Genomic DNA, 14,883 nt, shown 5'->3' with positions numbered 1-14,883 from the left:
CATCCTCATAGTGTGATGGTTTCCATTTGCAACTGTTAGCATTGATATCCTGATGGTGCGGTGGTATCTGTTGGCATTCCCATACTGTGGTGGTACCTATTAGCACCTTCATAGCGTGGTGGTTCCCATTAGCATCCTCATAGTGTGGTGGTTCCCATTAGCATTCCCATAGTGTGATGGTTAACATTTGCCACTGTTAGCATTGATATCCTGATGGTGCGGTGGTATCTATTGGCATCCCCATACTGTGGTGGTTCCTATTAGCATCTCCATAGCATGGTGGTTCCCATTAGCATCCTCATAGTGTGGTGGTTCCCATTAGCATTCTCATAGTTGATGGTTCACATTTGCCACTGTTAGCATTGATATCCTGATGGTGCGGTGGTATCTATTGGCATCCCCATACTGTGGTGGTTCCTATTAGCATTTCCATAGCATGGTGGTTCCCATTAGCATCGTCATAGTGTGGAGGTTCCCATTAGCATTCCCATAGTGTGATGGTTCACATTTGCCACTGTTAGCATTGATATCCTGATGGTGTGGTGGTTCGCATTACCATCCCCATAGTGTGATGGTTCCCATTATCCATTGGCATCCCCATACTGTGGTGGTTCCTAATAGCATCTCTATAGTGTGGTGGTCCCTATTAGCATCTCCATACTGTGGTGGTTCCTAATAGCATCCCCATACTGTGGTGGTTCCTAATAGCATCTGCATACTGTGGTGGTCCCTATTAGCACCTCCATAGTCTGTTGGTTCCCATAAGTATCTCCATAATGTGGTGGTTTCCATTAGCATCTCCATAGTCTGTTGGTTCCCATAAGTAACCCCATAATGTGGTGGTTTCCATTAGCATCTCCATAGCCTGGTTGTTCCCATTAGCATCCTCATGGTGTGGTGGTTCCCATTAGAATCCCCATAGTGTGGTGGCTCCCATTAGAATCCCCAGTGTGGTGGTTCCCATAAGCATCCCCACAGTGTGGTGAGTTCCATTATCATCCTCATATTGTGGTGGTTCCCATTAGTGTTCCCATAGTGTGGTGGTTCCCATAAGCATCCCCACAGTGGGGGCATTCCCATTAGCATTCTCATAGTGTGGTGGTTCTCATTATTATTCCCATAGTGTGGTGGTTCCCATTAGCATTCCCATGAAGTGGTGGTTCCCATTATCATCCTCATAGTGTGGTGGTTGGCATAAGCATCCCCATAGTGCGGGCATTCCCATTAGCATTCTCAGTGTGTGGTGGTTCCCATTAGCATCCCCATAGTGTGGTGGTTTCCATTATCAACCTCATATTAGTATCCCCATAGTGAGGTGGTTCCCATTATCATCCTCAGTGTGTGGTGGTTCCCATTAGAATCCCCACAGTGTGGTGGTTCCCATTAGCATTCCCATGAAGTGGTGGTTCCCATTATCATCCTCATAGTGTGGTGGTTAGCATTATCAACCTCATATCAGTATCCCCATAGTGAGGTGGTTGCCATTATCATCCTCAGTGTGTGGTGGTTCCCATTAGCATTCCCACAGTGTGGTGGTTCAGCATTGATATCCTGATGGTGTGGTGGTATACATGTAAGGGAATATTCTTAAGTAAGGCCTACAGTACCAATAAATGAAAATGGTAACTATTAGATATTACATATGCAACTATCAAATTCATTTTAATGTAGGATCATTAAATGATTGAAGAGGATATTATTATTGTTCACTTTATGCTCAGGTTCATGTAAAAGTCAGTTCTTCATTATTTGGGAAATGAGTATTGCAGATTCAGTAGTGTATTAAAGTGAAATAAAGTGAGAAATTCAAGGCTTTGACTGTGCTTAAAGTGTTTTCTATTCTCTTGCTGCTTTTGATTATTCTGTCACAAATTTCATTAGCAAATCAAATAAGTGAAGCGTAACATCTTCATTAAAGACAGCCATATTCAACAAGGTAATCACAAGTTATTATGTCTGTGTAGATGGCGTGAGGCCGGTAAATTATGGACCTTGTTAACTCTTATCCACGCTCTGCATACAACGGAGCAATGAATGAAACAGAAGCCGTCTGATTTTTTTATGCACTCCCATAGTTTTCAGCTTAATGTAATAACATCAACTAAATAATGAAAACTGAAGGAAGCAAGAAAAAGAAGTGTGTATATGTATGGCTCTATTTGTTGTAAGCCGGCTTGTTCCCTCTTAAAAGAGTCATAATCATTATAACGATAAAAAAAGAAAAGAAAAGGCTGCAGACAGATTATTTGTGTATAATGATGTAGTAATTTGAGGTAGCTTTCTCGCTCGTAATGATCACCGTGTGTTTTTGTACTTTCTCATGTATGTACTGTAAAATAACAGTGTGATACCTGGCACTGCTGTAATGTTAATCCAGCCTTGAGCCATTTGGCCTGTGCTGTCTGTTTTCATCACAAGTGGTACAGATTACCTTGGTAGATCTAGCCCTGCTTGTGGCTTTAGCCTTCTGTCAGACCCTTATCAGATTGAACTAGCTGAGCATTGTGCTCTCTTTCATACACCTGGCCCAGGCTAGGCTGTAGACGACCCCTTTAATAGCAGACAGTAGTCCCTAAACTGTCCTCTGATTGGTCAATGGAGCCACTAAGGTAAACCGGCCAGTTAGATTGAGTGGAGGGCTGTTCTTTAGACTGCACTCTGCCAGCCCATGAGCAGACATCTCTCTTAATCTTTGAGGGCATTACAATCTCTATTTATCAACTCAGCTCCATTTTGAATTCAAGAAAAAAAAAGTTAAAAAAAAAAAAAAAAATCCTGGGCTGTATATATATGTTAGATATACAGTGGAGCAGAGGACTTGTGTCAATGTGCAGCCTAGGCTGTGGCTGTAGGAGGCTAGGGTGCAGTGTAGAGTCTAGCTGGGTCTGATCGCGTGCACTCTTGTGGGGCTTTACCATGAACAGTCACTCCCAGCCAGAGACTGGAGGGTGGGGCTTCGGGACAGCCCTGTGAGCCATGGTGCACGCTAGAGGGGGGACCGGCCCTGGAAATGAGGCAAGTTACTGGAACATGGAGGGAGCTGCTCCAACCCTGTTATCTGCTAGTCAATTGCATTTTGTGGACAGGGATGTCTTCTTTCAAAAGTGGCATGGTATGTTAATTCTTTTTCCTACCCCCTCCCCAATTCTTTTTCCTACCCCCCTCTCCTTCTTTTTTATATTCTCTTTGTCCTATGGATACTTTGTGTTGGATATTTATTATTTCAATTTTACATTGTAATCAGGTGTAGCCATTTGGGTGCAAACTGTCATTGCATCTGGTATTAACTACAGGCTGTAACATTTGTAGCTATTTTTTATTTATTTTGTTTTTCGGCATTGTAAATGATGATTAATTGGCTTTACAAAGTTGCTTCACTGGGCATTTTGGGCCGTGCCCAACATGGGGTTAATTGAGTGCCACTTTCATCAAGCTTGTATTTGATAATGTATCACTTTCAGTTGGCCCATAAATGTTGACCTTTTCTGATACATGCATGAGTACCTGAATGATTTAAGGCGTCATCATTTGTTACCTTAACAGCTTTGACACTTTTGATCTTAAAAATTCAGTCAAAGAAAGGGAAAAAAAGTTGATTGGGCTTACAGTTTGAGTGGTTTGATTACATTGAGACAAGACGTAAAGGAAGGATACATAATGTATGTCTGGGAATTTGATAGTTTGACAGCCCATGCTTACTCTGGCGTTATACATACATTGTAACCAAGTTCCTACGTAAACTGTTACATTTAAACTTCAATCAATCAGTGATTAATTTCTCTTTATTGCTTAAGAGACCTGCATAAACCACAATGATTGGACCGTCTCTACAAACACTGCTGTCCATATTTCACTCATTTGTCACCAGCCATTACAACATGTTGTATGAGAGCAGGCCAGATGGTGTCTGCTTCAATGATCGGCCAGGCTGATGGACTGGTGAGATTGAACATGGAAGTGCCCAGCGTGGAGGGAGTTGTTATATATAGTGGGATTAGCCAGTGACATTGACGTGTAGGTAAAGTCAGCTCTGGCTGACCTGCAGTCAGATTTAACCTCACCTGTCCAACCCCTCAGTAATCTCTTTTCACAGAGCATTGATGTTGATTGAATTCAAGGTAAGTTTACTTTGTTGAGCAGACGTTTTTTCTGTGGTCTTTTTTTTTTTTTGCCTCAAACTTGGCAACATGGCATGTTTGTATTTGTGTTGAGTGTAACATCCTCTCTCTCTTTCTCCTCTCGCAGGCATCCCCGAGCAAGCTCTCTCCAATACGATTGGACGGACGATTCGTTATTAAAGGTAAGTCTCAAGAGTAGAAATATTGGAGGAGAAAATGCCAAAATTAATTGTGTTGTAGATTATTACCTTTGATTAGAAAATTGAAGAGGATTACCTAAGCTGACAGATTTTTGGAAATTATTACGAAAAGTGATGCTTGATGGACACAAGCTGGAGGAAATCATGTGCCTAAAATGGTGCCACTGATATCTGAGTAATAGGTAGGTGATGTCAGTGGTGGATTTATTTATTTATTTGATTGTTTTTTTTACGCCGTACTCAAGAATATTTCACTTATACGACGATGACCAGCATTATGGTGGCAGGAAACTGGACAGAGCCCGGTGAAAACCCACGACCCTCAGTGGTTGATGATGGTGGCTTATTAGTATTGTTGTGAATTATTAATCATTTGATGAAGGATTCTTTGATTATGGACAAATTTTGTTAGTTCACCTACGGCAATGATGAGTTATTACAGGTAAGAAACATAGATATCATTTACACATGGTAAATCTGGGTTAAAATGTGGAAAGCAACATTTGAGTGTGTATTGTAAATATAAACTGTACCAGTAACTGTATTGTAAGGTATTGGAATAAAGAGCTCTGTGTGGCATGTAATTTAACAGTACACACAAGCTGTGTAATAATTCATTAAAGGTCCAGATGGCGCTGATATTTCACTGACAGTAGCACACACACAGCACGTTATCTGTGATCATGTACACAAACCACAGCACAAGTGAAGTGTTGCATGGAGGTTTGTAGCTGAATGATTGTGAACCATGGGTTTGTAATGCGTCTGGTGAACACTGTGTCACTAGGCTTCTGATTTAAATAGGTCAATTGTAAATCTCCCCTGAATGGACAGGTATTACTGTGGGAGGCCTGTGAAAAGTAAGACCTTTATGAGCAGTGAGCATGGCAAAACTGAAGGAGTCCAAAGTTGAGTTAGCAGTTTACCTGTTAAGTGTTTGCTGCTGTTTGTAATGAGACTACAGGAGTGTTAAGTTCCCCATGAGTGCATGCAGAATCCCAATGTATTAAAGACAAACCACTACTAAAAAAAGACCTTAATCTTTTAAATTTATTGTCTTTTTTTTTTTTTTTTTTTTGCATTGTTGTTTCGTTCTATATAGGAGTTCAAAGCAAGGTGTATTCAATTTGTATTGTTCAAAATGTGGAAGATAATATCCACTTTATAGTAATAAATATGTTTGGTCATTGGCACACCTAATTAATCATGTCCAGTCTGATGGACGAATCTTGGTTTTGAGCTGTTGTTCTGCACAAAAAGATGAAGAAAACTAAATGGATATGATATATAATTCTGCAAATGTGCAGTCAGTAATAAAAGGAGTTGATTTTTAGTTGAGCCCTTCAAGTGGATAATTCTAAGTCTTCCATGTACGTTAACGGTGTATGTATGATTTACCTGTCCAGTATCAGTCTGGTAACGAACACTGGTTGTAAAAACCCAGGTGTCATTTAGCCTGAGGATCAGCAGGAATCTGATATTTTGATTGCTTCATCTTATTTCTGTGATGTGGGTCAGTATGTCTTTATGAACTAATTAAGTTAATTATTTATCAGTTGTACCGATTGTTTTCTGGCTGCTGTTTGGTTTCAGCTGATTTGTCCCCAGGGATTTAAGAGCTGAGGTGAATCCATCATCCCCTCAAGCATTATTTACCCAAATCCTCTCCACCCCCTCCGCAGAAGATATTATTAACCATCCTGTGATGTTTTTCATGGGGACATCAAACGTGACTGGCTGGGCCACCCAGAGATATCTGTAACTTAGAGCCCAGACTTCTGGAAAATGACAGCCTCACTGATGTGTTGTACACAAACCTGTATAAGCATGATGTGTGTGGTGACACCTAGCTGTTGTAGAGATGGACAGGGACAGCCCAGGGTTACATGTACTGCATTGGTGCTTATTGTTCTAGAGTTGCTGATAGAAGTAAGGTGTATAGAGGATTAGATTGTCAGCCATGTTGGGTCAGTATTAAACATGGATTGATAGTATGTAGGAGTATAGCTCCAGTATGGCTGCCAAAAGTGGCAGCTGGGCCCTCTGTATCATCACCTGCTGGGAGGGACAGAAAGCAGTTAGGTGTTCAGATGGTCAGTCTCTCTGAATTCCAGTCTGAAGATCTAGAAAAATGAAGGTGTTTTCAGAATCAAATGACATCTAATCCGTGCCAGTTAAAACTTGATCTGTACCTGGTTAGTATTTGGGTTTGACACACATTTACATACATGTAGCCAATCCAGACAAATACTCTTAGTTTCTCCAGTGCTTTGCTTGCAGCTTTAGAGATAAACAAATAAAATAAACATTTGAATGTTTTTCTTGAATGGTTGTTACAAGTGAGGCATAGATGGATGATAAATGATCATATCTTGTACTGGAAAAGCAGGCGTATTGAAAACGATGATTCTGATTGAAGTTGATTAGTCGAAAAACCTGTATCTGGCACATGCATGCCATATAGCAGCTTTAATGCCACAGGAATAAATGGGTTCGTTGTTTAAATGTGGAGATTTATAAGGATGGTGAAATCTTACAGAAGGAGAGTTCATCTTGAGGAGAGTCCCGAAGGCTGAGCATAACTCTGGATTGCACCATGGAGCCACATCTGGTCTGTGATAATATCTACGCCATGACACCAGAGTGATAACGATTGGCATCTCACGTAATTATTTCACGCTTTAAGGTTGAAGTTGAGTGAGACCAATTAAGCAAGACATAAAAAAACATTTGTGGGGAAAAAGGAAAAAAAATGGTAAGGAACACGCATAACAAACAATGAATGTGTTAGGCTCAGTGAAGGTTCACAATCTATTGCGTCACTATACTGGGTATGTCTATCTCCACACTTGTGCTAAACGTTGTCTGGTGGTTATTTTCTGTTTTGGGAACACAGCCTGTTTTCATTTTTTGCCTGTCATATATGAGTTAGACTGTACCCTGGGTTGTCTGACCCATATCACACTGTTCTCTATAAACCTGCTTTATGTTCTGGTTGCTTACCTGCCTTGTATTCTGGTTGCTTTCCTGCCCTGTATTCTGGATGTCTACTTGCCTTGTATTCTGGGTGCCTACCTACCTTGTATTCTGGGTGCCTACCTGCCTTGTATTCTGGGTGCCTACCTACCTTGTATACTGGGTACCTACCTGCCTTGTATTCTGGTGTCTTACCTGCCTTGTATTCTAGGCGCCTACCTGCCTTGTATTCTGGGTGCCTACCTGCCTTGTATACTGGGTACCTACCTGCCTTGTATTCTGGTGTCTTACCTGCCTTGTATTCTAGGCGCCTACCTACCTTGTATTCTGGGTGCCTACCTGCCTTGTATACTGGGTACCTACCTGCCTTGTATTCTGGGTGCCTACCTGCCTTGTATTCTGGGTGCCTACCTACCTTGTATACTGGGTACCTACCTGCCTTGTATTCTGGTGTCTTACCTGCCTTGTATTCTAGGCGCCTACCTGCCTTGTATTCTGGGTGCCTACCTGCCTTGTATTCTGGGTGGCTACCTACCTTGTATACTGGGTACCTACCTGCCTTGTATTCTGGTGTCTTACCTGCCTTGTATTCTAGGCGCCTACCTGCCTTGTATTCTGGGTGCCTACCTGCCTTGTATTCTGGGTGCCTACCTACCTTGTATACTGGGTACCTACCTGCCTTGTATTCTGGTGTCTTACCTGCCTTGTATTCTTGGCGCCTACCTGCCTTGTATTCTGGGTGCCTACCTGCCTTGTATTCTGGGTGGCTACCTACCTTGTATACTGGGTACCTACCTGCCTTGTATTCTGGTGTCTTACCTGCCTTGTATTCTAGGCGCCTACCTGCCTTGTATTCTGGGTGGCTACCTACCTTGTATACTGGGTACCTACCTGCCTTGTATTCTGGTGTCTTACCTGCCTTGTATTCTAGGTGCCTACCTGCCTTGTATTCTGGGTGCCTATCTGCCTTGTATTCCAGTTGCTTACCTGCCTTGTATTCTGGTTGCCTACGTGCTTTGTATTCTGGGTACATACCTGCCTTGTATTCTGGATGCTTACCTGCCTTGTATTCTGGGGTGCCTACCTGCCTTGTATTCTGGTTGCCTACCTGCCTTGTATTCTGGTTGCTTACCTGCCTTTTATTCTGGTTGCTTACCTGCCTTGTATTCTGGGCGCCTACCTGCCTTATATTCTGGTTGCTTACTTGCCTTATACTCTGGTTGCTTACTTGCCTTGTATTCTGCTTGCTTGCCTGCCTTATATTCTGCTTGCTTACCTGCCTTGTATTCTGGTTGCCTACCTGCCTTGTATTCTGGGTGCCTACCTAAATTGTATTCTGGTTGCTTACCTGCCTTGTATTCCAGTTGCCTACCTACCTTGTATTCTGGTTGCCTACCTACCTTGTATTCTGGGTGCCTACCTACCTTGTATTCTGGGTACCTACCTGCCTTGTATTCTGGGTGCCTACCTGCCTTGTATTCTGGGTGCCTACCTACCTTGTATACTGGGTACTTACCTGCCTTGTATTCTGGTTGCCTACCTACCTTGTATTCTGGTTGCCTACCTACCTTGTATTCTGGTTGCCTACCTACCTTGTATTCTGGGTACCTACCTGCCTTGTATTCTGGTGTCTTACCTGCCTTGTATTCTGGGTGCCTACCTACCTTGTATTCTGGGTGCCTACCTGCCTTGTATTCTGGTTGCCTACCTACCTTGTATTCTGGTTGCCTACCTACCTTGTATACTGGGTACCTACCTGCCTTGTATTCTGGTGTCTTACCTGCCTTGTATTCTGGGTGCCTACCTACCTTGTATTCTGGGTGCCTACCTGCCTTGTATTCTGGTTGCCTACCTACCTTGTATTCTGGTTGCCTACCTACCTTGTATTCTGGGTACCTACCTGCCTTGTATTCTGGGTACCTACCTGCCTTGTATTCTGGTTGCCTTCCTGTTTGTATGCTGGCTGCCTACCTGCCTTATATTCTGCTTGCTTACCTGCCTTGTATTCTGGGTACCTGCCTGCCTTGTATTCTGGTTGCTTACCTGCCTTGTATTCTGGGTGCCTACCTGCCTTGTATACTGGGTACCTACCTGCCTTGTATTCTGGGTGCCTACCTGCCTTGTATTCTGGGTGCCTACCTACCTTGTATTCTGGGTGCCTACCTACCTTGTATACTGGGTACCTACCTGCCTTGTATTCTGGGTGCCTACCTGCCTTGTATTCTGGGTGCCTACCTGCCTTGTATTCTGGGTACCTACCTGCCTTGTATTCTGGTTGCTTACCTGCCTTGTATTCTGGGTGCCTATCTGCCTTGTATTCTGGTTGCCTACCTGCCTTATATTCTGCTTGCTTACCTGCCTTGTATTCGTCTTGCGTAGCTACCTTGTATTCTTGCTGCTTTAACCTGCCTTGTATTCTGGTTGCTTACCTGCCTTGTAGGCTGGTTGCTTACCTGCCTTGCATTCTAATTGTTTACCTGCCTTGTATTCTGCTTGCTTACCTGCCTTGTAGTCTGCTTGCTTGCCTGCCTTGCATTCTGGTTGTTTACCTGCCTTGTATTCTGGTTGCTTACCTGCCTGGTATTATGGTTGTTTATCTGCCTTGTGTTCTGGTTGTTTACCTGCCTTGTGTTCTGGTTGTTTACCTGCCTTATATTCTGGTTGCTTAACTGCCTTGTATTCTGGGTGCCTACCTGCCTTGTATTCTGGCTGCTTGCCTGTCTTGTATTCTGGTTGCCTATTTGCTCCTGTACCAGTACATAAAGTCTTTGTTTACTGTGTTAGGTTATTGTTGCTTGGATCCACCTTATTTTTAGTGTACATGTCGAAAAACGGAATGTCTTTTGATATGAATTGTGGATGGCCATTTTTGCTGTTCCTGAACAGTTCTTATTTGTGTCACATATCCTCTCCTGCATCACATATCCTCCCCTGTGTCACATGGCCTTTCCTGCGTCACATAGCGTTTCCTGCATGACATATCCTCTCTTGTGTCACATAGCTTTTCCTGCATCACATATCCTCTCCTGTGTCACATGGCCTTTCTTGAGTCACATATCCTCTCCTGTGTCGCATAGCCTTTCCTGCGTCACATATCCTCTCCTGTGTCACATAGCCTTTTCTGTATCACATATCCTCTCCTGTGTCACAGGATGTCTGCAGAAATCATAGCTTCATCTGTTGACTTTAAACTTTTCATCTGTAGAATTCATTTTCTAATTGGCAGACTTCAAACTGTTCATATGCCGACGTCATTTTGTCATCTGACTTCATAATTTTCATCTGCTGACTTCACTTTCTCATTTGCTGGCTTCATAGTTCTCCTGTGCTGAATTCATTTTCTCATCTTCTGACTTCATTGTTTTCATCTGTCAACTTTACGTTATAATCTGCTCGCTTCATAATTTTTCCTCTGTTGAAGTCACTTTGTCCTCCTCTTTTTACCAGTTTTTTGTTTACCCACAGTACTTTCCAATGTGAGTACCATATTGTGTCATAGTGGCTTCCCTTATATTTCACTCACATAGTCAGCAAAGTGTGATATTGAACAGCTTAGTGTATGTGCACTGGCCCAGAATAGAGTTCTAGTCTGCTCTCAATCGTACACTTTATACCTGTCTCTCCGAGACAAGATCGTTGCACCCAATAATGAGGTAATGTGGACTGTCGAGTGACTTAAGTACAGGTAAATGGAGTGGCCTGTTCCACAAACCTACATTTCCAACTCAGCACATTTTGTCCTCGATGGTAATTACCTGTGACCATTGACTTGCGTCATCGCCCCGCACTCCGCTCTCTTCATGGCTTTCTGCACGCTTCACACAGGAAGGTTTGTCCTGACTGTAGGAATGACGTAATGCTGTGGCGTTTAACCATAGAGGGAGCAATTCGATACTCAAAAGGACAACTGCTCAGGTAAATGAGCATTTGTTCAGCAAATCGACTGAGGTCTTCAGTCGAGTATTGCTGATATTTTAGCTGAGTAGCACAGAGAACCATAGTGACACACTTTTTTATTCTCATATTGTCATACCTGGCATAATACACCTGAACTCTGAAATCAACACACCAATTGAAAATGCCCTGAGTGACCAATTTTGTTCACCAACACTGTGTTATTGTGCTTGGGTGACTATACAATGGAAGATATTATTCACTTGAGGGGGCAGACTGCATAAAAATAGGAGCTATAATGTTTGCAAGTGTGGTGTTGGTGAAAAGCTGATGTTCGGATAAGGTGATATTACATCTTTCAGAGTAAGTCTTGTTTAGGGCCTATATTGCTGTCACCATTGGGCAACAATGTGATTGGTTTGACAGTGTGTATGTCCAGTTGATTTGTCATGTAATTGCCTTATAATCTGTCAATCATCGCGTGATGTTACAGACAATTTCTGTGGTAGGTTATTTAATCATCTGGGTAGATGTTAAATTTTTCTGGTTGAATCAGAGATTCTGCTATATCTGAGCACAAGTTTATCTTTCTTACCTTACTTGACTAAGTGTTTAAAGGAATTTTCATTTAATTGCCAAATTATTTATTTTACTTCATTTGCTAATTCATGCCTTATGAAATGATATAAAGCGTTTGCTGCACTCTTCATATACATGTATCTTTATGGTCTTAGATCAATTCATTGGCCTAATGGTTAGAACGTCCGCCTTGAAGTCTGGAGACATGGGATTAGACCCGGGTCGGGTCGTACCATGTGTGCGGCATGACCCTTAAGTGGCAGCAGCACATTGGCAGCATGGACTCAACCTGCCACAAGAATATCACAGTATATGTACACACCCCTAATGAATCCCCCTCGTCATAGGAGTGAAAAATTGTTAAGTACTACATAAAACCCTAAGCATTGATTCATTGATTTTTTAAGGTATCTTTGGATTATTTTGGAAATAAAATGCTGTAAACTTAATTTCATATTGATGAACTTTATTGTCCATGTAAAATCTTCATTTTATAAAGATACCTAGAGTACTATCTGTTTTCAGCTTGTCTGGAAAGTTCAAATGCCACTTGTGGCTGTCCCCGAGCAGGTGTGTGATTTCTAACCTACCATTAACATGCTTCCTGCCCATATTAATGTGCTGACCTCCTGCCCCTACTGTTTAGACAGTCTGTATCTACTTAGTCAGCCCAGCCCCAGTTAAAAAAGTAGGTCTGGTAGGTCGAGAGGGAAATGCCTGTCTGATCCCTCCTATACAGATTAGACAGGTACTATAACCATGTTTGGGAAGCGTATAGGGGCATGGAGAAGGGGATTACCTGTGGGCAGAGGGCTTAACACACTAATCCCTATGTATACACCGCAGATGATCCGTCTCTATAAACCATCATTAGATTAACATAAAACCCAACATCAAAGACTGTTGTGGTCATTCTGGGAGTAAAGATGCCTGATCAGTTTCACTCGTGTACCTCGATGTATATTGACACATCTTGGCGGTAACCTGGACCACGTGAATCATTTCTGAACATAAGGGATGTCCCTGAAGAATGACAAATTCAGAAGATATGTTGGTATTTCCATGTACAATGGAGAAATGTATATGAGTTGTGTATATAAGAACTTATATTGTACCATGGTTACAGTATTTATGAGGTTTCATGTATATAACAGAAGCACATGTACAGAAGGAGATATGTGTTAGAGATCGGTTGAGATTGGAAGCCGGTATTCTCAGCATACACAATATCTATGGTGCCACAAGCTAAGCAGTTGGTCCTGAAAGCAAACAGGTTTAAACCAATCTTTTTCCTCAAATAAACGTAATACTCTGTATTCTTGTAATATAATTAAAAATGCACTCTTTAATGATACTTTTGGTCTGAAAGCTTCCTTTGACTATTCTCTAAAGTAATCTGTAAAGGTACCCAAAAAAGTGAGGAAACCATTAGAACTTACTGTATGTTGTAACAGCAATAATCCCAGAAAAGGGACATCAAGCTATGATACAGCAATGGTGGGCCTGTGCATGGAAGCCGAACAAATGGCAGGGCCCTGGGCTGCATGTGTATGCGAGAGTTCTGTAGGTGTAATGGGAAGCTAACAAGAGATGTAATCTTGGATCTACAGTTGGTAGACAAAATAACCAAAGTGTGAGACATGAGGCTCCTCTGGCAAATGCGAATTCACCTAGCCATGTGTGATGGTATTGTTTAGGGATATCATCGCCTTGTAAATCTCTGATGATTTGAATATGTGCCTCTGTATCTGTGTGTCGCTTATAGACTTGAATACAGTGCTGTGTAAGACAGGTTGACTATTAAAGCTGCATGTATTACTGGTGCTATTTTGGTGGGTTTGATTCTGTCTCAGCATTGGGCTCTTGATACATGCAGATTCACTGAATCTGAAGGTACACTTGTGTGGAGGGTGCTTACTGTCAAGGTATTTAATCTCTTGCACCTTCCCTGAGGATATTTCTTTTTGAGAATACCCGTTCTCTAGGTACCAGCTGTCAAGGTAGCTGTTCCCTTGGGACAAAGTAAATTCCCTGAGGATACCTCTTGCTGAAAATACCTGTTCTCTAGGTACCAGCTGTCAAGGTAGCTGTTCCCTTGGGACAACGTACCTTCTCCGAGGATACCTCTTGCTAGGGTTACCTGTTCTCTAGGTACCAGCTGTCAAGGTAGCTGTTCCCTTGGGACAACGTACCTTCTCCGAGGATACCTCTTGCTAGGGTTACCTGTTCTCTAGGTACCAGCTGTCAAGGTAGCTGTTCCCTTGGGACAACGTACCTTCTCCGAGGATACCTCTTGCTAGGGTTACCTGTTCTCTAGGTACCAGCTGTCAAGGTAGCTGTTCCCTTGGGACAAAGTACCTTCTCCAAGGATACCTCTTGCTAGGGATGTCTGTCCTCTAGGTACCTACTTTCAAGGTAGCTGTTCCCTTGAGGCAAAGTACCTTCTCTAAGGATACCTCTTGATGACAATACCTGTTCTCTAGGTACCTACTTTCAAGGTAACTGTTCCCTTGAGACAAAGTACCTCTTGCTGAGAATACCTGCTCTGAGGATTCCTCTTGCTAGGGGTACCTGTTCTCTAGGTACCTACTGTTAAGATAGCCCTTCCCTTGGGACAAAGTAACTTCTCTGAGGATACCTCCTGCTAGGGGTACCTGTTCTCTAGGTACCTACTGTCAAGATAACTCTTCCCTTGGGACAAAGTAACTTCTCTGAGGATACTTGCTATTAAGGGATAGCTGTTTTCTATGTGCCTGCTGACAAGGTAGCTCTTCTCGTAGGATACGTCTTGCTATTAAAGGATACCTGATCTCTTAAATGTACCTGTGGTCAAGGTACATGTGGCTCTTCTGTTGAGACATAGTACTTTTTCTGAGGATACCTTGGCCTAGGGATACCTGTTTTTCTAGGTACCAACTTTGAAGGTAGCTGATCTCTTAGGATCATATGCCATCTCTGAGTATTTCTGTTGCCAAGAATACTTGTTCACCTGGCCTCAGTTGTCAAGGTAGCCGTTATCTTTTCAGACAATGTATCCTTCAGGATACCTGTTTATGAGGAGCTAGGGTGCAGGTACCTATATAAGGCTCATGTACATGTTCTAATAGCCTTAGAGT

The 14,883-nt window shown here is 42.5% G+C and overlaps 1 protein-coding gene across 1 annotated transcript in view; it reads left to right on the top strand.

Annotated features, from left to right (window-relative positions):
* Positions 1 to 2,928: 2,928 nt before the first annotated feature.
* LOC135475677 (A disintegrin and metalloproteinase with thrombospondin motifs 16-like) overlaps positions 2,929 to 14,883 on the top strand; it is a 47,327-nt gene continuing 35,372 nt past the window's right edge. The window contains exons 1-2 of the mRNA XM_064755606.1: positions 2,929 to 3,112; positions 4,246 to 4,300. Of these exons, the coding sequence (XP_064611676.1) occupies positions 3,011 to 3,112; positions 4,246 to 4,300 (157 nt within the window). The 5' untranslated portion in view covers positions 2,929 to 3,010. The remainder of the gene's footprint in view (positions 3,113 to 4,245; positions 4,301 to 14,883) is intronic.

The sequence above is a fragment of the Liolophura sinensis genome, chromosome 9 (assembly GCF_032854445.1).
Source record: "Liolophura sinensis isolate JHLJ2023 chromosome 9, CUHK_Ljap_v2, whole genome shotgun sequence".
Lineage (NCBI taxonomy): Eukaryota > Metazoa > Mollusca > Polyplacophora > Chitonida > Chitonidae > Liolophura > Liolophura sinensis.
Note: the sequence above shows the minus strand (reverse complement) of the source record. Positions and strands in the feature narration are given on the sequence as shown.